General features: G+C 36.5%; 3 protein-coding genes across 5 annotated transcripts; 2 read left to right on the forward strand and 1 right to left on the reverse strand.

The window, feature by feature from the left end:
• Window positions 1-407: 407 nt before the first annotated feature.
• Window positions 408-1,622, forward strand: LOC108065990 (dehydrogenase/reductase SDR family member 7). The gene has a single exon (XM_017154290.3). The coding sequence runs from the start codon at window positions 536-538 to the stop codon at window positions 1,499-1,501; it is 966 nt and encodes a 321-aa protein (XP_017009779.1). The 5' UTR covers window positions 408-535; the 3' UTR covers window positions 1,502-1,622.
• A 191-nt stretch (window positions 1,623-1,813) lies between these two features.
• LOC108065991 (rRNA-processing protein UTP23 homolog) lies at window positions 1,814-3,218 on the reverse strand. Its single transcript, XM_017154291.3, has 3 exons — window positions 3,039-3,218; window positions 2,779-2,979; window positions 1,814-2,273 (listed from the first exon to the last, which is right to left on the reverse strand). Exons 1-3 carry the CDS (start codon window positions 3,156-3,158, stop codon window positions 1,863-1,865), a joined length of 732 nt encoding a protein of 243 aa, XP_017009780.1. The 5' UTR covers window positions 3,159-3,218; the 3' UTR covers window positions 1,814-1,862.
• Window positions 3,219-3,404: 186 nt separating this feature from the next.
• LOC108065987 (ATP-binding cassette sub-family G member 1) lies at window positions 3,405-24,081 on the forward strand. 3 transcript variants are annotated; one of them, XM_017154286.3, is made up of 12 exons: window positions 3,405-3,469; window positions 13,521-13,935; window positions 13,995-14,112; window positions 16,085-16,280; window positions 16,505-16,650; window positions 17,797-18,035; window positions 18,105-18,245; window positions 18,591-18,889; window positions 20,902-21,070; window positions 22,187-22,287; window positions 22,953-23,111; window positions 23,181-24,081. In XM_017154286.3, exons 2-12 carry the CDS (start codon window positions 13,560-13,562, stop codon window positions 23,523-23,525), a joined length of 2,289 nt encoding a protein of 762 aa, XP_017009775.2. In that variant the 5' UTR covers window positions 3,405-3,469; window positions 13,521-13,559; the 3' UTR covers window positions 23,526-24,081. The 3 variants fall into 3 exon arrangements, with proteins under 3 accessions (XP_017009775.2, XP_070070786.1, XP_017009773.2); XM_070214685.1 differs by having other exon boundaries at window positions 3,468-3,485; XM_017154284.2 differs by lacking the exon at window positions 3,405-3,469 and adding an exon at window positions 9,007-9,592.
• Window positions 24,082-24,149: the final 68 nt, after the last annotated feature.

Raw genomic sequence — 24,149 nt, forward strand, 5'->3', positions numbered from 1 at the left:
TTTATATAATCTCTTATTCAAAATTTAATTAATGCTACCAAAATATTGATCTTAGTCAAAAATAACTTTCTTAAAAATATTGAAAAAAATTTGAAAGTTTTGACTAAGGGATTTTAATGATAAGGCTAAATAAGGCTACCAAAGTATTGATCTTAATCAAAAATTTCAAAAATAACTTTCAAAACTATTGAAAAAATTGGAAAGTTTTAACAAAGGGTTTTTAAGATGAAAATCGAAAGAAATATATAACATTATGTTACCATTATCGCATATATTTAAAAAAAGGCTACCGAATTTAAACTAAATTTTTGTTATAAGACTTGATCTTTGGACCAATAAGATTATAATCTCCCAGAAAAGGTGTTAACTTTCCGCGGTCACTGCGTCATCACTGAGACCCACGACCAGCTGATCGATCGGACCCACTTAGCAGTGATTTTCTCGGGTGGGCGAACGAAACCCGCTTTCAGTGTCTTCCGTTGCGGCAGAGGACAAAGGTTTCTCCCGCCCCCAAGCGCCAGTCGAAGCCATCGCGATGACCTTTCTGGAGTTTCTGCTGCTCCTGCTGGTGCTCTACTACGTGGTCTACGTGCTCCTCTGGATCCTGCTCGACTGCAATGTGGCGCTGTGGTACAAATCCCGCTTCGGAGTCTCCCTGTCGTCGATGCGCGGCCAGGTGGTCTGGATAACAGGTGCCTCGAGTGGAATTGGCCGCGCCTTGGCCCTCAGTTTGGCCAGACAGGGAGTGAAATTGGTGCTAAGTGCCCGGAGAATCGAGCAATTGGAGAGGGTTCAGGAGGAATGTCTGGCGGCAGCGCGAGGATTGCTGGCCACCAAGGATGTGCTGGTCATACAGATGGATATGCTCGATATAGACGAGCATAAAACGCATCTGCACACGGTTCTGAATCACTTTCATCGTTTGGATGTCCTGGTGAACAATGCCGGCCGATCCCAGCGAGCCAGTTGGACCGAAGTGGAGATCGAGGTGGATCGGGAGCTCTTCGAACTGGATGTCTTCTCGGTGGTTCATCTCAGTCGCCTGGTGGTGCGCTACTTTGTGGAGCAGAATGGCGGCAGGGGTCACATTGCCGCCACTTCCAGCATCGCCGGCTTCAGTCCGGTGCCCTTTTCACCCACTTATTGCGCTGCCAAGCATGCTTTGAATGCCTACTTGCTCTCGCTGAAGGTGGAGATGCGCAAGCTGGATGTTTCCCTCTTTGCTCCCGGTCCCATTGCCACCGACTTCCTGCAGGAGGCCTTCACGGGCGAGCAGGGCGGCAAGGTGGGCCTGAGTACGGCCAATCAAAAGCGGATGACAGCCCAACGTTGCGGTGATCTCTTCGCCGTCGCCCTGGCTAATAAGATGGACCTCACCTGGTGCGGCCTCTTTCCCGTCAATCTGTTGGCCTACTGCGCCCGGAATCCCACGCTGAGCAAGATCCTGGCCCAGTTCATGACCGAGAAGACGCTGAACAAGATTCGCGAGGGCAAACTGTGAGAAGATCGGTCGAAAGCCTCGCCTCTCCCTCCTCCTCGAAACGGCTCTCAGTCAACTTTTATACTATTGTACAGTGTTTAACTATATAGAAACATATATAAATATATGTTCCCGAGATTAAGTTGAGTGTGCGTTTAAATTGCGATAATCTTGATGGGCACAGTGGGCGTTAAACAGTTTCTTCGATGATATTGGAAAGTAAGGGAGAAGTTATGGTGAGCTAAAAAATAAATATCTACATAGTTTACTATTTCTCTTAAGGGGAAATGTAGTATCAACCCTCTATTCATATTCTAATGTTATTTACTGCAGTTTACTTTTCATCATCTTATATTTATCTACTCTTTAAACGAAATTTAATCTAATCTGCTTTCAAGGCTGCCTTGACATGAGCTGGTATCTTGACCCGTTTTCGTTTCGCCTTGGTTATTGTGGTCTGTTCGACTCCCTTGAGCTCTGGTTTTCTCTCTTTTTTGCTCTTCTTGCAGGACAGTGGATTTGGGTTCTTGGGTCCTTTGTGCTTCTTGGGTTTGTCCGTAGTTTCAGCTGGCTTAAGACCCTGCTTCTCCTTCATATAGTCGATTTTCTCAACCTGTTTGCCAAGCATCAAGTTCTTGGCCCGTCGTTGCACCCACTTTTTGGAGGCTTTGGATGGGGCTTCCAAAACGGGCGTGGCCTTGTGCAGATACAGTAGACAACGTCCCGGAATCTTGCGAAGACTTTCCTGCAGCAGACGATCCTGGGAGGCTACTACATAGCGATTGTCCTTGGTCTGTAAGAGAAATTATAAATTAATTTGGTGAACTTAGGGAAGGCTTACTAGCGATTCTAATGAATTCTAAAGTTTTTGGTGATATACAAAAATCTAAACATTTTTAAAGAATTTTGGAGTATAAATTCTAAAGGAAGAAAGGTTTAACATGACTAAAAATAGTAAGGTTTTTAAGATATTATGGATCTTTAGACAGGTTTTGAATAATTCAAAAAATGGAACCAACTGATATAGAAAAATTGTAAGAGGTGAAAGAGGTCTTTTTTTTGTAAAAGTGTTTGAAATAAATTAACAAAATTTAAAATAGAGTGGTAAATATAGATAAAATAATTTCGGCTTTTAAGATGTTACAATATTAAAAAAAGGCTTCTTAAAACTTTGAAATATCAAGATCAGTTTTTCCCATATAGCGAAGTTAGGAACTGAAATAAGATAAAATAAAGATCAACTCAAACTATAGTTTCCTTCGGAGCTAGGATAAGTCCCTATATAATCCCTATTTTACCATAGATTTAATGCATTCGGCGGCTGCCACTGGTTTTCCCTCGTGTCCGCATTTGTGGACATGGAATCGCTTGACGATCGAAGTGGCTCCAGTGAGCGGTGCTCCCAAGGATTCGGACTCCAGGATGACGCACTGGGTGGTCAACAGTTTAACGCCACACTGAAAGTACTTCCTGATCTGTTCATCTATGCCAATTTTTTGCTAAAAATTAAAAAATTAACTTGGGAAATCAACAGGTTTTATTTTATAGCAAATCTCACCTGCAGAGCTGCCTGGCAAAAGGTGGCGTCAATGAGCACTTGGTAGGGTTCCCGATAGTCGAAATTGGAGGCGAAAAACACCAGGGTTTTGTGGGACTTTTTAAAACGAGATATTTTCATTTCTAAAAAATTCCCGAGATTTCCGTCAAAACAAAAACAGCGTGCAAGTGGCCAGTGCTGACAACGTCGAAACTCAGCTGTTTTGCATTAACAGCTGGTGGGCGCCTAACAGCTCTGCTAAGCTAACAGCGTGCTGTAATGCGAATTCAAAATACTTAACATTTGGCGCCAAGCAGAGAATGCATTTTCAACCCTCTTGAAACAATTTCACCCCCTTCTTTCCTTCTCCGCAGCTATTAAGCGTTTTGTTTTCATTTCCCTTCGCATAGTTAGTTGTTCTTCCACTGCAGTCGCAGGCGCATCAAGTTGCGGTATAAAAGAAAAATTGTAAATACTATTTTTTTTCTACATAAAAGTGGCATTTAATATTGAAAGTTGGAAAGTTCATGTGAAAATCGTCAGTAATTTAAGAAGTCAGTAGATCAAAGACTTACAGTTAAGGTTATTAACTACGAAAATATATTTACTACCGTGTGCAAAGTCTTTTAACCCTGTGAAATATAATTTTTCATTGCTATTCGAGTTTTAATGGAATGTATTGCGACGTATATATCCCATTTGTGCCGCTTACAATTTCCATATTTTGGTTTTCTTTTGTCTGTTTTTATTTACGGCGCAACTAAAGTTTTCCTAGCCCCTCTAACCCTCCATTGTTTTTCCATCTTTTACCCACTCACCCTCGATTGTTTTTCCTCTTTGGTCATTTTTCTTCTGTTTTTCTTTAATCTGCTCAATTGACAATCAATTGATGGATTTTTTTTGCTAATCATGCTCATTGGTTTTTAGTTGAGGGTCTTAAGCTTAAGGTTCTTTGTTTTTTTATACTTTACATTTAGAAAAACATACAATTTAATTTTCCTTTTTTTAATCTTAGTATAAATAATTTAAAAAATAAAATAAAATATTTGCACTAACTCTGACTCTTTTACAGTAAGATTTATAAAAGGAGACATAATGCTTTTAATCATATAGTTTTCCTTGGATATTTTTTTCTCCGTGCACGATAAAGAATATTGGTCAAGTTTGCCTATAATGTCAAGTCGATAAAGCCACCAGTTGCAGCTGCTGAGTGATCCAGTACTGTTTTTCCTTGCTTTTCCAGCAATAATCTCTCAAGGTTGGGCCATTGACAGCTGTCATCGATTGAGGGCTGAGTTGTGGGTGCAACCACCTTTTGGGATCTGAAATCTGGGCTCTTTGGATGGCTCATCATCTTCGCTTTACGGTTTATTCTTGCAGGCTATTCAACTTTCCAGTTGTACAATGAAGTACAATGAAATTACCAAAAGCATAGTGATATTCATATGCAAATCGGCGTCGTACTCATATTCCTTTCAGAACACACCTTTCGCTATAGGAAAAATTGGATTTATTACGAAGTACTGTCATGTCCCGCATGTCTGGCATTCTGATTTTGCTCCTCTCCTATTTTTTTGGTCGTCTTCTTTCGCTGTTTCCGGCGGGTTTTTCGGTAGTTCCCATATTGTTTTATTCGATTTGAATGGAAAGAAAGTGACGCATAATAATAAACCGCGGAGGGGGCGGCGATGGGAGGTGGATAGATGGTTGTGGAAAGAACCCACAATTCGCATTGTGTTGGGGTAAATATAGATAAATACTAGAGTTCCACGAATTTCGGTTTGGGGAAGCACTGAAACAGAAATTGATTTGTCGTGATATAGGTACTTTGACGGACATTTTAATTTAATTCAATTATTAAATCTAGTTAAAGTGATTAATGTTTATACTATTATAAGAAGGCAACAAATAAATACAGTTCGTTAACTGTTGAGATTTTAATTCAAATTTTCTATTTTATGATATCAGCTATCATGAAACTATTTTAATTTTTGTTATGTAACATTTGATCCCCCAAAGTCAATTAAACATTTATGTTCATAATGAAATTTGACCATTATGATCCACGGTTCGTTAAATTCTGATCCCGTAATTTTTTTAAGCACCCATCATCAGCAGACAGTGAACTATATAGCATCAGCTCATATATATAATTCATTCAACTGTGGTCTACGTTACCATCGTCACGATCGCCGTAGAATCCGCAAACCCAACGAGACCAGACCAAAATTTCAAGTAGCCTCCTAGCTTAATTAACTTATTCATTCATTGATCCATTCACATTTCATCTAACGTCACGCCAATTCGTGTTACCTTCCCCGCCCCCCCCCAAAATTTGTTGCAGTGTATGCATGTCAATCAGTCTTAAAGACCGAAAGCCAGACTTCGTCTCCGATTCCCATTCCCTTACCCCTTTCGATCCGACAGAACCTTAATTAGTTGCCAAATGGTGTTTGCTGTGCATTTGGAACGTAAGCCGATTTGGTTCTGGCTATATCTCTTTATATACGGTATACCAATATATATGTATAAATATTTATGCCTTTCATTAGCAAAACATTTGGCGTCCCAAGTGGACTTTTAATAATGCGATTTTATTTTCTTGCGATTTCTGGCCGGGCATAAAGAAAGACTTCTCATGTTCGTTTGTTTATTATTGTTTGCTTTTCACAATTTCCGATTAAATTTCAAATTTCCCTATCAGTTAGGAATATTTTGTCCAGCTAGAAAAAAAGTGTCGCCCTGAGCATTTCCTAGTGTGCAAAAAATAGCTGATCTTGAACCAAGATTGAACCCTTGTTTAGAGAGATTTTTACCGGAGGGGAGTACTACTATTTATGAGAATACGCCTGAGCATCGTGTCACCTCTGAGGGCTATTTGATTTATATAAATATTTATTAAAATTATAGAATATAATAGAATATTATAGATCTTTGGGTAGACCCAAAAGTTTTTGCCGCAAATGGGACACGCGACGTCTAATCAGTTCGCCGGACATATAGCGCGATTCATCATAATCACCATCGTCATCGTCTTCAACGTGATCTTCCTGCTTGCGTAGTTTCAATCTGTCAACAAACAGTAATTTGTTTTTAAGCTTATTCAGCTTCCCATATTTAAATAGCTTAGGTTAGTGTCTCAAAAATCTGAAAAAAGGGGAAACAGGTAATTTATTCAAAAAATCGTGATAATACTTTACCATGTTTAAAGCTCAGATATGTGGGTTAAAAATATAGGAATGTAACCCTAGCTCATAAATATAATATGAGTGAGGGTCAAGCGAAAATCGAAATGTGTTTGAGAATTTTTCATTTCCCTAATGAGTTGTTTATAAACAATATAGAACCTATAAATGTTTATGAATTTATGGCGCTTAGGATCGCCATTAAAATAGAATTATGATTTAATATTTGTAAACAATTTTTGTCGAAAAATCCAAAATTATATAACTTTTTAATCGGCCTTAAAATGTGTTTTATTATTCGTACAATATTTTCATACAGATAAGGAATTTAGTATACCACTTAGTTCAAATTATAAATGCGTAGCACTTAACATAATGAATAACAAATTGGTACTTAAATTTTTAAACAAGAATCGTTGACAAAAATGTTTAACTGATAACATTGTAATCTTTCAGCCTTAAAAGAAATTAATTGCTACAACAATGTCACTTTTGATTTAAAATAACCAGAGAAAAGTAATCAGCCAATTTATAGTACAAGCCGATACATCCAAATCTGACTCAATAAAATCTTAACTCAAAACCCACACTGCAGGGGAAAAAAACGTGACGTTGTCTGGCGACTTTGCGAACTGCGAATTACAAATTTAAATTAAACATTGAGCTCGCCCATTCGTGTGCCAAGGGAACCCACATAAATCATTATCTGAAGTTTATTAGACGGGGATTGGATTGGGTTATAGTAATATGGCTAAATTCTAACACGGCTCAAAGTTCGTGGGAAGTGCAGCAAATGTTTGGGCCATAGTTGGTAGCCTAATCACTGGATGCACAAACAACATTCCATAAACAGCTTTATCAACGGATATTGTCGGTAACAAAAGCCCACATAATTGGGTGCTGATAAGCTGGGCAAATAACTGCATTATCAGATAGCTATCTCTGGGTTTTTTATCTCTGGAAAAATTAATTACTCTACATGACATGTTGTATGAAGAACTGCGCCATTTATCCAAGTTAAAGCTGGATAATTTCGAACAGATCTAAGTCACCACAATTTGTGGCTATAAAAATGGAAGGCTTAAGAAATATCTGGCTTAAGCTGTTCTATAGTTTTTTCCATTCGAGAAATATGTAATTAAGAATTACAGTTTCAGTATGTTCATTCGAACAATTTAAGAAATTTTTCCCCTCCTAATTGCCAACTTGGAGTATTTATAGAACTACAAAGTATTTGCAAAAATGAGGGGTGATTAAAGATTTTAAGGTAGGGCCTAAAGGCCATATAGTAGATTGAACTTTGGCCAGATAGTATCAGAAAATATTGAAATTAAAGGTTGCTCCGTGTTCAATATAAAGGGATTGTACAAGTCTGACTGATCAGAAAATTAAATAGGCTTAGGTGGAACCAATGCACTTATTATTCCAATCAATGTTTAAAGGCGAGGCTTGCCAATAGTTAAATACAGAAATCCCATCGGATTTTTAAGAGCCATTAAAATAAATTCCGTTCTTGTGTTCCTAAATAACATCGATTAAATACGGAGTCTGGATAAAAATATAACTATCCCCATTTTCATTCATTACAAGATATTCTAAATAAATACCCACAATTAAAGCCTTCTCTATAAATACCTTATTAATTCAAATAATTAAACCCAAGTATTTAAAATGTTTAGAACAAGCTTTATCTCAATGATTAAGTATAACCCATTTAGAAAAACTCGTAGAATGAGCCCTACAACTTATTTAGCTAGCAATTAACTGGGCTAATCTTGGCCCAATTAAGAATTTCCAGTTCTGTCTTCTCCTGTTAATCACACAGCTGGGTTCAAGGCAAACCCCGGCCAAACCTATAATTATAAAATCCATATTTTAAATAGATTACACTCTGCCAATCAGTAATTTATTAATAAAAGGTGCAACTTCCCGTCTTGTCGGCGAACAAAATCCGAATAAAATCGATATCTATCAAACAATACCAAAAGTCCCAACGAAACCGCAGTTTTCCACATTTTTTTTTTAAGCCCACTCATAAATCAATGCAAGCCGCAAAATGATTCACAGTAAAAGAAAAAATTGTGGCGAATAAATATGTGCAGGCAACGTCATAGGAAAAACTTGACTTTGACTTGTGCAAACCACGCAGCGAATGTTAGGCGAAAAAAACCAGAAAGAAATCGGGAAATTTGCCCAAGAGAGTGATCTCTCTCACCCAGTACGTAGTGCCTAACGGGAACGTAGTGGAGGTCAGGGGCTGGAACATTGCAATGTATTACCATAAAGCATACACAAACCATTTGTAAGAGTTTACGTAACAAAACTTTTTGACACCCTATCTATATTTCATGAATATATTTTTAAAAATTTAAAAAAGTTTTAACTCACCTTCTCAAGTATTATAGAAAAGAACATAAGGGCGATTATCCTTTTCATCTTGCTGTTTGTAAGATCTGATTAAGATCTCAAAATCGTTAGGAATAATGTTTTGAAATTATGGAAACTTATGATCATAAGTTCAATTCATAAAATCATTGAATTATTTCATTTGAATAATCTTAATTCGATGGTATACATGTTTTTTGGGGATGCCTTTTATATACCTCTTATCTCTGAAGATTACTGGGTATTAGAGTTTGGAGTAAGTAATCCCGCAACGTAATGCACGACGTAAGCGGCCGGCGAGAGAGAGGGAGTATTTCCCCGGGGCAAGAGAGATCGCGATGGAGCAGCTGAGTCGGGTTCGGAATGGGGGTCTTATAAAAGGCCCGCGGAGAGCGCTCCACTGTTTGTTGATCGCCAGCCAGCGTTGCGAACGCACGAGCAGCGCACTGCAGACACGTAAAATTTATATATACTGCGAGAATCGGGAAAAATCGAGACATACAGAAAATCGAAGCACACTATGTATAGCACACGCAATTGAAATTAATTTACGCGTCGCTGCCCATCTGCATAAGTTCAATGGAAGCGGAGGCAAAAGCCGGAGCAAAAGCAAAGCCCACAAAGCCGAGAGGAAAAATGTGAAGAAAGTGCAACAAAATCGAATTAAGAAATCAACAAAAAAGAAAATAAAACCAAGAAGTGCCCCTAACAACGATAAAACACTCATCGCGTGTTCGTCCATATGTTAATCAAAGGTTAATTAAAGAAGACTGCAATTATTTCGCGTTGCAGTTACGTCAAAAATACGAACATTACGAGCATTTCTTCTTTTTGTGATTATGTGTTTTCATTAATAAACTTGCGTTCTGTGTCGTCAACTTTTACGTCGTCTTGAGAAGAATCCAAATATTTGTGTACTACTTATAACCGAAAACAAGAATTAATCGCCGAGCTTTGAAAAACGAAATCCGAAGAAAGAACAGCTGAAGAACTTGCAGTCAACAGGTTCGTTAGCACCGCAAAGTTACCTTTTGACCCATTAAATGGGGAAAGAAAGAAAGCTCTGGGAAGAGTGGAGTACAGGAGCGGGTTGAATCACCAGAAGAATTGTGTAGACAAAGAACAGAAGAATACTGAAAGTCGATTGGGCACTGGGAAAAAAATCTAAGACACGCTTACAATTATTGCCAAAGTTCTAAATATATTCCTAAAATGCATACATATTGTTTTACAAATTTTAACGTAAATTGAATCATTTTTCCCGGATTTTACTTGGATAATTTTCATTTTATTTTCAGTTTCACATAATTTAACATAAAAATCTCCAATTGAAATCTAAAATTGTAATCTTGTTTAGTGTTATAATAATTATAATTAGTGAGTGGAATTTTCTGTGTGCCCTAAAGTTTTTTTAAAACCTATTTAGAATAATGCTTGTACTTTTGGGGTTAATTACTCTAAAATTCTTAATTTGAAAAAATACAAATTAAATTAATTAATTAAATTATTAAACAAAAAAAAAACCAACATTTTAATTTCACAATTTCTTGCTAATTAGAAAGTACACATTTCCAGCGTAGCAGCTCTGCATAATTTGGTTTGCCTTTCTTTCAAGAAAACCTTTCCATACAAACTCTATCTTTCTCTTTTCGATTACCTCCTCTATCGCCTCAGTCAGAACTTGAAACTGGAAAATGTAGGCCATCGCCATCGCATAAGAACCGACTTCGATCGTCAGGTTTTTCTTTATCGTGCGACCCACTCCCACTCCCTATTCGATTATGCGATCCCAACAACGAACAGCATTTCTAGTTGCATCACTCGAGCTCCGGCTAACTTATTCATGAGTTGTGCTGTGAATTTTAAGTTGTGGCAGACGGTGAATCGGGAATTGTGTTATGCAAATATATTCACTTCTATAACAAAAGTGCAATGTGTTTCTAATTTGTTTCGGTTGCATTTGAGGTAATTACTTATCTCGTGAAAATCTCATTTTAAACTTTTATTTCGCTGCTTAAGCTGTTTTTTCCCCTTTTTTAAATTCCCATTCAATCATCTTAATTTCGTTCAATTTGCCCATTACGTGAGTAAAACAATACCTATGAAAAAAAACGTATGAATAAATGAAAGCAAGTGGACAACTAATGCACTCGAAAAATGATAAACAAACCGAATATAGCGGTCATTGGCTGACTGGCACTCGAAACGAGAAGAAACAGACGCTCGAAAAAGGCAAAGACAAATATTGGAAATCAAAACAAACTTATTATTATGCCGGCTACTGCGACGTATGTACAAACGATATGTACGTAGAACTCATTCTTGTGCATATATGTTTGCCAAGTGAGACCCAGTCTTTCTGAGATAAACCCTGATCCATTAACATTATTTAGCTTTAGCTTTAGCCACGTGCTGGCCTTGGCGATGTCACTTTTCTTTATCGCAAGGCGAATAGTGAAATAGTGATATAGTGGTTCCAGGGGTCGTATACGTAATGTTTTCAGTTTAGTTTTTCTATTTATCGTGGGTTTGCAGTAACCAGTAAAACCAAAACGATCAATTGCCTCATTCTATTGTAGTTCTCTTACTTTTTTGTTCTACCGAAGTTGTTCATGATCTCTCAGTTTCGTGACTTTAATTGAAATGGCGAGCGTTTTTCGATTTTTTTCGAGTTTTATGTATTTGCATGTCGGTCGAGCACAGAAAATAACAATTTGCATTGACTGAGTTATGAACAGAGAACCGAGAGACCGAGAGACCGAATGCCTTAAGGTCCCAACGACCTTTGTGACTAGAGCTTTCCAAAATTAAATGAATACCCGGATTCTCATAGTTTCGTTTCGGTGCTTCTGAACCACTTATAAAGCTGTGTCACGATCTTTGGGTCTTAAAGTGCATACACAATTAATTTTTTGAGTCATCAAGGTACAAGTAAACTCAAATTGAAGTAAGAAAATATAAGTGTTACGATAAAAATATTAATTATATTTAAAAATCAGTTGACAGAGTTTTAAAATAATTTTAAATAATATCAAATATATTTTGAAATAACTTATTCAACTAATTAAGTACACAGAAAATACAAATTTAAAAGAAAAAAGTTTACAATTAAAATAAAGTCAAAATAAATCTCTAGATTTTTATATTCATCCATGATTGCAGATTACTCAGTACTCCATATTTTGTAACAACAAAAATGGATCTAATTTCATATGCATAGACATGACCAGACCAAAAATGTATTCATATATAATTATGTCATTCGCCCAACATCGTAAATTGAACGACCATATGCTGAACTCAATTGTGTGCCGCAGTCTCTCAATCAATGGAAATTGTCAACTCAATGAAACTGCACTCGAAATGCACTCAAGACAGAACCAGTTGAACTTCTATTTTGCACCAAGATCAGATCACACTTCTAGACTTGAGCCGCTTTAGTTTTTCGGCTAATTAAAGACTGCAAAAAATCTGGTAAATGATTTTGCACTTTTTCTATGCCGTTCTTTTTGTAAAACTGGTTTCGACTGTGTTTGGTTTGTCATTCAGCTAACAAGCCAGACACAAACTCTTTACATCAAAGTCAATATCAGTTAACTACTCGAAAACTTGTTGGCCAAACATAAATAAAAAATCTATGTATAGCCAACATAGCAAAAAAAAAGAGCCGCCCAAAGCAATGAGAAAAACGTTTTTAAAGTCTAACCGAATTGAAAGAACTTTGCAAAGCTAATTTGCATGGCCTAGATACTCATTCTTTCAAGGTTTTAAAGAAAAATCCAAACATTACATGTTGTTTAAAATATTGCCCAATATTTTTAGAATTTCTAATAGTTCTAGGCGATTCCTTCAAGTCTATTTGTTTGCATAACTAATTAGCAAACCCTAAATCGGGCAGAAAAACACTGACCTAAGTCAAGGGTACATACAATTAGCAAACATTAGCTAACTGGAGAATAATCAACTATAAATTAATTCTAATTTCATCGAAGCTAAAACATCAATATTTGCTATTGACACGGTTTTTACTTTAAATTAAATTCACAAGTATGTTTTTCAATTCGATTCTTTTACTGTCCATTTTTGCATAATGTCGAGTCATCGAATCAAAGAGGAGAAACTCAATACAAGATGACAAGCAAAAGATCCAATTGATAAATATTCCAGATAGATCAGTCTATGTATAAATCAAAGTTTAATGGACCCTTTGAGGAATTCTGCGAAGATAAGGGATCTTTACATTTCTCAAAGAGGCTTCGAAAAACTGTCCATCCATCAGTTTGACCGACTTTACTTAACGAAGCACGCTCATCTTTCATAAATGCCTTTTACATTAAAAATTTACAATAACTTTCTTTGTTCGAAGCAGGCTTAAACAAAAGCCCGTAGAAAAAGTATATAATATATAGAAAATATTTAATGATGCAACTGCCAAGTTTTGCGATATGCAACTATAAAGTGTCTTGCTAAATTGCGCAAACCCAGTGTAAACGCCCCCTAAAAATTAATTTGCTTTTAACAAATAATTTTGTTTGTTAGTCAAATATCAACAATAAATGAAGTTAACGCCCCAGCGAGCAAACAGGTCGTTAATTCTAGAGCTGCTATTATAATTCTATACTTGTGTTGAAAACTGAGAACCGAGAGGCCCTTAATTATAGATGGAAAATCTGATTACAGATATATGAAATAATTATCTAGTGGGAAAATTTTAAATTGGATATAAATTTAGGCATTAAGGCAAGAGATATTTTTAATTCGAAAACATTATTAGCTTACAAATTAAAAACGTTCGAAGTGAATAGCCTCCAGATGACTCTTAAACATTTATTGCTTATAATTAGAAAAGTCTGCGTTGATAAGTCTAATCTTCCTTGGTTTCTGATTAATAAATAAATAATAAACGTGTATTCCTCTGTATTTCATTTCACAGCTTTCTCCCGACCAGAAATATTGAGAAGTCCCTGCAAACATGACACTCTTGCCAGATATCAAGGCTTCGGATGCCGCCTGCTGTGTGGGCGGTGGGGCAAACAGCGATGCCAGCAGCAGTTCCGGTGGCAGCCACAAAGGTCATCATGATAAGCACGAAAGTGGTTGCCTGGGCATCAATTGTTGCACCACAGCAGCCAGTTCCGAGTTGTCTATCGACGACACCACATCGAATTCGTCACGGGGTTCCTCCAATTTAGCCACCAAGGTTACAAATGATTTGAATGGATTCCAGCCGCCAAATTATCATCAGGCCATGGCCCATGCTAATTTTGATCACTGCGATCCCGTGGATATCGAGTTCTCCGATGTGCGATACACAGTAAAGAAGTTCTCATTTCCCGAAAGGAAATTCGGTAGGTTGAATAAAAATTTTTAAAATATAATATTATAATTTTCCTAAATTTCATTATAGTCACCAAGGAAATCCTTCATAGTCTGAATGGCAGTTTTCGCTCTGGCGAACTAACAGCCATTATGGGTCCTTCGGGAGCTGGCAAAAGTACGCTCTTAAATGTCATGTCCGGTTTTTGGTGAGTTTCTTCCACATACTTGAACTTGAAAAATCAATTTTTCCTCAGACAACTTTTGTGCTTAATTTATGGTTATATCGCTGAATGTGCAATCTGGTTTCATGCCATTTAATTACACATCGGACATCGGGTATGCATATAAAGTGCAGACGTCGCAATCGCTCAATCAATCAACACGTTGTTCAAGTGTCGGCATGGAACACAGCTGCATTTGGTTTACTATATAATTAAATTGGTTTATAGTAGGGTTAAAGATTAAAGGGACCTAAGTGGGTCTCGTATGTGGAATTTCACCTAGTTCTATTGTCTATTTGCTTATACAATCAAAATTTTATTGATTCATTTAATACAGTAAATAAAGTTTCTGTGTTGTCTTAACAAACTTTATAGAGGAAAAGTGATCTATAAAATGTTTCAGTTAAATAGGATAAAAATAGGAGATCTATAAAGATTATATAGAATATACAGAATATTTCAAAATAATATTTACCCAGTTTTATATTTATTTTCATATATATTTAAAGAGATCATTTTATTTCGCAATTCTAAAACATGAATCACAATCGCGCGATTTGTTTGACGAATGAAAGCGAGTGCCTTTGAGATTGGCATTCCATCCCGGACATAATCGTATCTCTTCCTTCCACAGTTCAAGTTCTCATCCATTGCATAATGAGGACTTGAGACCGGGATGGGAAATAATCTCTGAGTCACTTTGTCTACCCGCAAAAATGGAAATTGACGTATCTAAAAGGAAATCGCTGTTTAATCGCAGCGCTTTTTTTGATGGCCAACTGACAGCTATTACAGCATTTTTTTGTAAATAAACATTTTTAGTAATTCATATATGCACTGCACGTCAGTGCTGCCATTTTGTCCTCTTTCCGGACAGATCTGTCTTTTTTTTAACGGCTTTATCCGGAAAAAATTTCAAACATCCCCTATCCGGAAATCTATCCTTTTTTCAAAAAAAAGGTTTTGAGTGTTATTTTTGCTAGTCGAAAGTGTATAAACCTGTTTTTATTTGCTAAAATGCCTTTTTAACCATCATTCTCACAGTTCGGCACTTAAAAAATAATTCTTTTTACAAATTATCAAAGAGACGTAAAGCAGTCGATGGATTTTCTTTATAGTACGATTTTTTCTGTAGCAAAAAAAAGAGGAAAGCACTTTTAAAATTTCTTAATTTTTACTGTCTGCTTTTTTGTCAGAAAAAAATTCAGATTTGAACGACTCTTTTTCAGGTTTGACGCAGGTATTTAATTTTTTTGTATTACGAATATAGTTACTTGAAATGCATTAATTATTATAATAATTTTAGATTATTACGTATACGCACAAAAATTTACCATGGTAAAATAATCAAACAAAGAAGGTTGTGAGTCGGGCGCAGTAGATCATTACATAATTAAATTTTATTTAAAATCCATTTATATTAAGTAAATATATAACCCATTGGTAAAAACAGAAAAATGTAGGCACATTTACTTTTGTCCTTTTTTTTGTCCTTTTCTTAACTTTTTTGTCCTTTTTTTCCCTGTTTTTTGTGGCTTATCTGTCCTGTTTTTCAAGCTGAGTGATGGCAGCACTGCTGCACGTGTAGGGGCGAAATCTTATAAATCTTGCTGGTGAGACAAAACCTGCAAATTGCTGTTTCTGTGCAATTATCACGATTAAAGTAATGGTTGAGCTGGTAAAGTGTATGCCCCAAGCGGTACACGGGTTTTCATTGCTAAACGTTATCGGTCAGTAAACTATGAACTTGAAAGTGGCGTATGCTATATACGCTATAGTTCGGTTCACTTCCCCGATCCAGACGCTGGTGGAGATTTTTTTGCTGTTGTTTTTAATGTTGAGCTCGTGTACATTATTATTATAATTATTTTAATTGCTCGGCCGGGCGATTATCTTTTGATTTTTCTTCGACACATTTTCACTCTTTATTCCCGTCGTTTTCTTGCTCTTTCTTTAGTTCCACTGGAGTGTCGGGTAATATACGGGTAAATGGAAAGCCAATGGCTCCCAGTTCGGAGAGGTTCCGCCAAATGCTGTGCTATATCCACCAGGATGATTTGCTGCGTCCACAGTTATTGGTCGGCGAGATAATGCTGCTAGCGGCCCATTTGAAACTGGGCTTCAAGGTCACCAAAGCCTATAAAATGGATCTGGTAAGACATATTTTTAAAACCGAAATAATAAAATAATTTAACAAAAAATCTGTATAAAAAATAATAAGACTAGAAATATTTTTAAAATTCTCTGAGATAAAGAGAATTTTTTAATATATTTTCCTTTGATAAATATTTGTTTTGGAATTAAAATTTTTTAAATCTGTTAAGAGGCACTTTTCAGCAGAATCTTATCTAAAGTATTTTTGTATCTATATCTCCAGATCAAACACATCTTATCGCTGTTGGGTCTGGACCATCGGTACAATGTGCCCACGGGGAAGCTTTCGGGCGGACAGAAGAAGCGGCTTGCAATCGCTCTCGAGCTGATAAGTAATCCTCCCGTACTATATCTGGACGAACCGACGACGTGAGTGACAATATATAAACACACTTATGTAATTAGAGTAGCCGTGATAATGAGCGTCATCATCGCGACGACGATGATGATGATGAGCAAACTTTGCTTAGCGGAAATTTAGCGAAAAACACTAGCAAATCCAATCCGCGGCTGACCCACAAGTCAAGTTTGTCCCCGTCTATATGGCTTTAGGGCTTATCAATTGTCTATATTTTCCATATTAGTTTCGATTTGCTTTGATTGCTGTTTAACGAGCAGAAAGTGGTTTTTTATTTAAATTTATATAAGGGAATGTGCCTCGTTATTGATTATTCTCTTAATTACTAACTTAGCCGGCAGATATTGCAGTAATTTATTAAATTGTTCATCAGTTTGGAAATTAATTTAATAGGGTTTGATTGGAGTACGAGAATATTGAGTTTAATCGCTTTTAAGCGACCATTAAGGGCTTGATATATTTAGCTTACATCGTCTGGTCAGGGATTAAATATAGCTTTTCATCCGGAATGACTAAGTAAAACCCTTTGTAAGTTGAGCCGATTCAGAAGTCTCAAGTGAATATCATGACTTGATATTTCACACAAAGGAAATGAGCTGGTCAAAAATATAACAAGAAGTGTAACAAAAATAACTGAGAATAAATGGGTTTTATTTGGGAATCAGTTTTAGATTTTTTTTATTCTTGTTTAATAAGGTAGGAAAATTATTTAACTAAGTATATACTTGAGTTTCTTTTTAGATAGCTTAACAAATTGCGAAGTTTAATTTTGAGATACGTAAATACTTGAGGCAGTAAATAATACTTAAATGAACTCGTTTTTTGGTATTGTTCAATAAATTGTTTACTGCAAGTCGATCAAATCTTCGTAATGCCGCTTGACTTGCATCGGCTAATGGATTTTGGCAACAAACTCGTTTGTCACTTTCATTTAATTTAATTTCAAGTTCAAGACCTCTATCTCACCTACCATTAAAGTTTCAGTTTGCCCAATTTCTTAATGTTCTTTTTTGTGTCTTTCGCTGTTTTTTCTCACTGTTTAATGGGGTTTTTTTGGTTCTCAACTTTCCAAAGGTTAGGTAGCCGGCAATTAAACAAAGTTGAGTCACTCCACAAGTTTAATTAATTTTTGGGTCGTTCTACCTCGGTTTTTATAGGGGTTTGGATAGCTCCTCGTGCAGTTCTTGTGTGGCTCTACTGAAGAAACTGGCTTCCCAGGGTCACACGATAGTCTGTACGATCCATCAGCCGAGTGCTTTGATCTTCGAGATGTTCGACAAGCTATACACGGTGGTGGATGGTCACTGTATGTACCAGGGTCCTGTGAGGGAACTGGTTCCATTCCTGGCCGATCAGCAGCTCGTCTGCCCGAGTTATCACAATCCAGCCGATTATCGTAAGTGAAGATTTCCAGAGGCTTTCTTTCTATATCTGTTCTATATATATCAACTCATTTGAATTTCAGTTCTGGAAGTGGCCGTGGGCGAGCATCAACGTGATCTGAATGAACTAATCCATGCGGCCAATAAAAAGTATTACGAGGATGTCGATCGCTATCGCTATATGAGCAGTGCCGATATGTCACGCCTCGTGGCAACAATTAAAGGTAAGTTCGGTTCTGTTGCCATGCTATATGGTTTAAAACTTTGAATGAAATTTTATGGGAATATTTTAATGGTCCAATGCGAGATAATATCTTGAAATGCGTAAATTTTTACAGGGCCTATTAAAGTTTTTTTTTCCTTCTATTTATTCAGTACTATTACCAGAAATTCGTTAAAGTAAAAGGTAAAATATTTAAAACTTTAATTTTCAGTGCATAAAAATATATGCAAATGGCTATGTTCAGTACTTTAAGAGAAAACAAAGCAGAAATTTTCCCCAATTAGATTGTCTACTACTATTATGTACTTTCTCTAATCTCCGCTTCCGCTGTTCCCCGAAATTGCAGACAACATTGACGGTAGGACGCTGGGAAAATCCAGCCAAGTTGCGCTGGCGCAATTCTCCAGCTTCGATTATGTGAAAGCATCGCCCCAGGAATTGGCTCTGGAGGAGGTCAAGGCACTAAGCGGACCCGCTGAGATTGTGGAAGCCGATCACCTGGAGAAAAATCTGCAGCAACAGCAGTTGCCAGTTGCCAATGCCAAAGAGCTTGCCAAGCCCCCGAATGCCATCCGATCGGCCTCGTTCCTTATGCAGTATCTACTCCTGATGCAGCGCATCTTGATCTGTGCCAAACGCAACTACGTGAGTATAAGAAATAATACGAAAATAATATAGTAGTTGGTTAACTCGAAGGTTAAGAGTAAATACCACTTTACACATAAAAAGTTTAATATTCACAAAACTATCTAAAAAATTTAAAAATTATAAAAAAATCTATAGAAGAAGATATCATATTTTTTATAAGCCTCAAAACAAAAACATTATTTTTCGCCTCTATACAAATTTCAATTACCAAAGGTTAAAATTGAAGTTAAGACCAAAACATTTAAAGTATTTCGAAATACTAAAATACAACTTATAAAGTCTTGACTGCAATAATTTAATTGCATAAAGTAGCTAACAATTAGTTTGTTCAAAGCCGGTTTAGGGCAGTGGCGTTAAATGTTGATGGGCTGTCAAGTTGATTTGGTAATTGGTGCGGCGTCCTCGAAAAAAGTGAATTCAGTTACTGCTGATCTCGTTTTCTGCGTAATTCTTAATGGCTAATCTCTTAAAAACCGCTTTTTATTTTTTGTTTAATTTTTTTCTGTGAGTAATTACGTCTCAGTTGCACATTACCATTTTGTGGCCGTACATTAAGTATTATAACTTTTTTTTGGGAAGGTTGGCCACTTTGCCACGCTTTCGGATTTTGCTAAAAAAAAAGATCAAAAGAAAATGGGACTTATGCATGCTTTTAATGGCATAATGATATAAGATCATGCATGAGGCAGATAATAGGGCACTTGGTGAATTTTCAAATGGAAATGGCTGAAGGTTTATGCCTTAACATATAATCATTATAAGCACTATTTTGTGTAGTAATATTTTTTTATTGTAAGTCGAGGCTTTTTTCATAATACAAACTAAACACAATTGTGTTAATTAATTTTTCACAACTGAATAAGATTTTTCCGAGGCAATTACTACCGCGTGTTGTTCTACATTTGACACATTTTTCAGCTCGTTTAAATATTTATTTGCCTCTTGGCACTACCAGAAAATAAATGACTCAGGGCAAAAGCCTCAGATATTTACCATAAAAAATAAATAAATAATCAGAGAGGCCTGCGAGATTGATGCCCGACGTTTATCATTTGAATGTGCACAATTAGCACTTGGAATATGTTTAAAATGTGAAATTGAAAAGTCTGTGTGACGACCAATTAGCAGGTTAAGTCATCTTTATGTGACTGCACACGATTAATATGGATCTGCATATACACTGCACTCAAATAGTGGACTTTTTAGCACCTCTGTGTATTGATATTGACTTGTCAGTGTCACAGAAACTGGACGAACGGCGACACCGAGAATCTCGGACCCACTCGAGCGGGTCGTAACTCAAAAAGTAATGCCACCACACAGCCTTCACATAGATTTTGGTTTTAGAGTGTTCTAATGACCAACATCCACTGCGGCACGAACATTTGTTTGCCTATTGCTTGGCCAAAGGCACAACAGCGGTCAAATTACTAGCTATAAAGTTTCGGAGCCTTGAAATTTTGCAAGTTATATTTGCATATTGATTTAATAGCCTCATTATCTCTCATTTTTTATAGCCCTGTTTTTATAGAATAATTTGTTTTAAATGTATTCCATAAGGAAAATTATGATATAAGTTTGACCTAATGAAATAGGTCAGTTACATCGTTAAGATGCTTTTTCCCATCGCCTAGCTAAAAGCTTACTATTTTTTATGGCACTTGTCAGTTTATCGACACTTCAAATATTAGCTATACCTTGTGAAACCAACCCTTAAATTGTCATTTACAAACTATAATTAAAGTCAATAACAATTTAAGGCGTAATATTTACAAGGATCTTACAACGATGTGAATGATTTATCAAATATTTATATTAGCATCATATAACATTACTATTTATTTATGCTATTTTCTGTTATGTACAAAACAATTTCTATAACCTCTATCAAAATCAAGTTTCTAATACGATAAATAGGGGAAGTCAAATTACCTGACTCCAAAACATTATTAAATTCACCGCACCTGTGAGTCGAACATATATCTTAATGCCTCGTATCTCTCTTTCAGTTTCTTCTGCTGGCCCGCATCTTTTCGCACATTTTCATTGGAGTCGTCTTTGGCTATCTGTACATGAACGTGGGCAACAATGCCCAGAGTGTGCTGGGAAACTACGTCTATCTCTATGGTTCCACTCTGCTCTTGGTCTACACCGGCAAAATGGCTGTGGTCTTGACATGTAAGTAGCTGCCTGGGTACTCAAGTCCCCAAGATACTTGTACTTCCACCCCACCCCATGCATTTTTCCAAGTGGTTCTCGATTATTTTCTGCCATTTTCCATTCAATAGCAAAATTATGCAAAAATTTGTCGCCAAATTTGGGCAAAAGACTGCAGCTGCTCTTGCGCAATTCCTATTTATTTTGGCAACTTTACTTTGTCTCTAACTTGCCGCATTCTAAGCTGCCAACTGTTTTACTTTATCTACTTATTTATTTTTTTTCGGAATGCGGATTAGCCAATAATTTTGTTGGCATTTGCACAAAAGTTTTTGTGTCTCTTAATTGGCAAAAAGGAAACAAGATTATGAGCTTAGATAGTGGATCATTAGCTGGGTTTAGTCTACAGACTTAAACTTTGCGATTTGAGCAAACATTTGATATTAAATAAACTTAAATTTTAGCATTTTGAAAGCGGTAGAGATTTTATCTTACATGAAAAATATGTTTATAATTTTAGCCTTGTACATAAGCTCATTAAAAATAAAATTTTGTATTATTAAATTGTTTTTATGTAACAACTTGAACTATTTGAACCCCTTGTTGAAAACAACAAACAAACCTTTTGACTTTAGTAAAATTGCTTTAGCTTCAAAAATATTATTACGCTCCCTTTTTGTAAATATTTACTAAATCAAACAAAATAATTAAGAACATTAACCTCCGAGGCAAGGCCGTATTAAATTTGATCAGCGATCAGAGATCTTAGTCGAACCACTTTGTCATTTATAATTTCCATGTAAATTACCAAAAATTGAGATCCCCTTCCCACCCAAAAAAAACGAACCTTAAAACCACTAAGTAAATAATTATAAAAGTACAAGAGATACGGACAAGAGACACAAGCTTGAGATTATTGTATAATAAAACCGGTTGGCGGGCGATTCTCGAATCTCTTTACAATAAATTACTGCAGACAGGAGATTTCAGAGGTGCTGAGGGAGTCGATCTTTACCGGTTTCGGTTTACTGACCTGACCTACATATGTATAATGCCCTCACCTTCGTGCGCACACTTCACATCGTATCGAATTTAATCGGAATCTGAATCGCGTTTATCAATTAATTTTATTCGCAGTTCCGCTGGAAATTGACATGCTGACACGGGAGCACTTCAATCGCTGGTACAAGCTGGGTCCCTACTTCCTCTCGCTGATCTCCTTCGAAATACCCTTCCAGGTAAGCCATGCGAATATTGAAAAATCGCCTAGCCAAGCCCGATCATTAATCATCATTTAAAGCTAAGCTCTCGTAGGTGGCAGTGGTATAATGAATTGCCATTCGGTCATTAAGTCAAATTAACGATGTGAAATCGCTGATGTTCGAGTTTGGGTTTCATTTGCGTGTCAGAACCGCGTAAGCTTGACGGCTACCGACTGCCTGTAATTTTGCATCATTTTTTCCAGTATTCCGGCATCCATATGCCGTGTAGAGAGAAATTTTTAATATTTTTCTAATACAAAGAAATTCTTTTGTTGGCCCTAATGTTTCTTTGGATTGACGGAGTTATGAAAGGCAAACATTTCTTTGTAAATTACCTGGGACTCTGAAAGTTGAAATTCCATAATAATTAGGGGGAACAAAAATATGTCAGTCCTATAGAACTGTCTATATATCTATCTATCTATAGATAAGAAAGTGACAACCAATCCATTTATCTTACAATTGTCATTAATTAATGGTAATATCAATACAATTAATAATGATATTAATTATCATAAATAGTAAATGATATCTAAATCAGAATTAATATAGATAGATTAGTTAAGCTCTGTCAGTTTCTGGATTTTTTTTCCATAATTATTCTATGAACTTTCTAATAATTTTCTATATTATTTTTACAGAGTCTCTGTACCGCCATGTACATCATCATAAGCGTCCATCTCACCGGGAATGATGTCGTGGATTCATTCCGGATCTATTACTTTATGCTGCTGGGCATTATGGCCTCATTAAGTGCTCAGGCCTGGGGCTTTTTCGTGGGAGCCACGCTGCCGACTAAGGTGGGTTCTATTCTCAACCACCAACTAACCACAAGTCAAATTAATAATGATTGATCTTCCTACCTTTAGCTTGCCGTATTTCTGGGACCCATTCTGGCGGTGATGTTCTCCGTTTTCGGGTTCTGCACACGCTACATTGACATCACGCCCCTCTTCCGATGGATGTGGCACTTGAGCTATTTCCGGGCCGGATTCCACGGGGCTTTGAATGCCATCTATGGCATGGATCGACCATTTCTGGAGTGCCCGGAGACTGCGATGTACTGTCACTTCCGCAGCCCAAAGGTCTTTCTCAAGTACATGATGATCTCGGATGTGCACATGTCCGATTGCATGATCCTCATGGGAACCGTAATTGCAGTTATGCACGTCCTGACCATCATAACTCTGTGGCACAAGCTCAACAGACGATAGGATATCTGCGATCCTACACTTAAGTTTTAATACTTCTTCTGTACATAGTCGGGTGTCTTTCCATCTCTCCTTGTTTTAAGTTCGAAACTGAATTTATATCTTTTCCCTCTTGTGTTTTTATTTTTGATCTACCTTTTCCATAATGATGTTATCAACTAGCTTAGGTATTTATTTAAATATTCTCTGTAATATTGTATGCAAGAAGGCTTTAGGGTAGCTTATTCCAGTTTAAGTGCTGATATACCAAAAACAAAAAAAAAGAAAATATGGAAGATCAATTAATACACACTTTTTATACCCCAGTTTCCATCTTGCCCTGTAAACTTCATCAACTGAGCTGGATTTTTCAGCTATGCCAAATCTTAAATAATCATTTACGTTCATAAGGTCCGCAACAAAGATACATTTGTGATCAACATTTTGTTTTGTCTCTTTAGTGCTTAGTTTTAATTGTATTCCTAAGTTCGAATTATTTGTATATGGCCGATTATGTTTAGTTTGTATAGCAAATGTTTTAGATTTTTTGATTTCGTAATAAAATGTTTGGTAAATTTGATACTTTTTGTTTGATATTTTGGTTGGAAAGGTTCCTAAGCAAAAAAAAAGTTCCTGAGATAAATCAAA

The sequence above is a fragment of the Drosophila takahashii genome, chromosome 2L, assembly GCF_030179915.1.
Source record: "Drosophila takahashii strain IR98-3 E-12201 chromosome 2L, DtakHiC1v2, whole genome shotgun sequence".
Lineage (NCBI taxonomy): Eukaryota > Metazoa > Arthropoda > Insecta > Diptera > Drosophilidae > Drosophila > Drosophila takahashii.

What these genes read in the sequence shown, in the direction of transcription:
- LOC108065991 (XM_017154291.3), bottom strand. Translation starts at nt 3,158, where the DNA reads ATGAAAATATCTCGTTTTAAAAAGTCCCACAAAACCCTGGTGTTTTTC. An exon ending in TTTGCCAGGCAGCTCTGCAG is followed by an intron (nt 2,980 to 3,038) that starts GTGAGATTTGCT and finishes TTTAATTTTTAG; the next exon opens with CAAAAAATTGGCATAGATGA. An exon ending in CCGAATGCATTAAATCTATG is followed by an intron (nt 2,274 to 2,778) that starts GTAAAATAGGGA and finishes TTTCTCTTACAG; the next exon opens with ACCAAGGACAATCGCTATGT.
- LOC108065987 (XM_017154286.3), top strand. Translation starts at nt 13,560, where the DNA reads ATGACACTCTTGCCAGATATCAAGGCTTCGGATGCCGCCTGCTGTGTG. An exon ending in TCTGTGCCAAACGCAACTAC is followed by an intron (nt 18,890 to 20,901) that starts GTGAGTATAAGA and finishes TCTCTCTTTCAG; the next exon opens with TTTCTTCTGCTGGCCCGCAT. An exon ending in CCTTCGAAATACCCTTCCAG is followed by an intron (nt 22,288 to 22,952) that starts GTAAGCCATGCG and finishes TTATTTTTACAG; the next exon opens with AGTCTCTGTACCGCCATGTA.
- LOC108065990 (XM_017154290.3), top strand. Translation starts at nt 536, where the DNA reads ATGACCTTTCTGGAGTTTCTGCTGCTCCTGCTGGTGCTCTACTACGTG.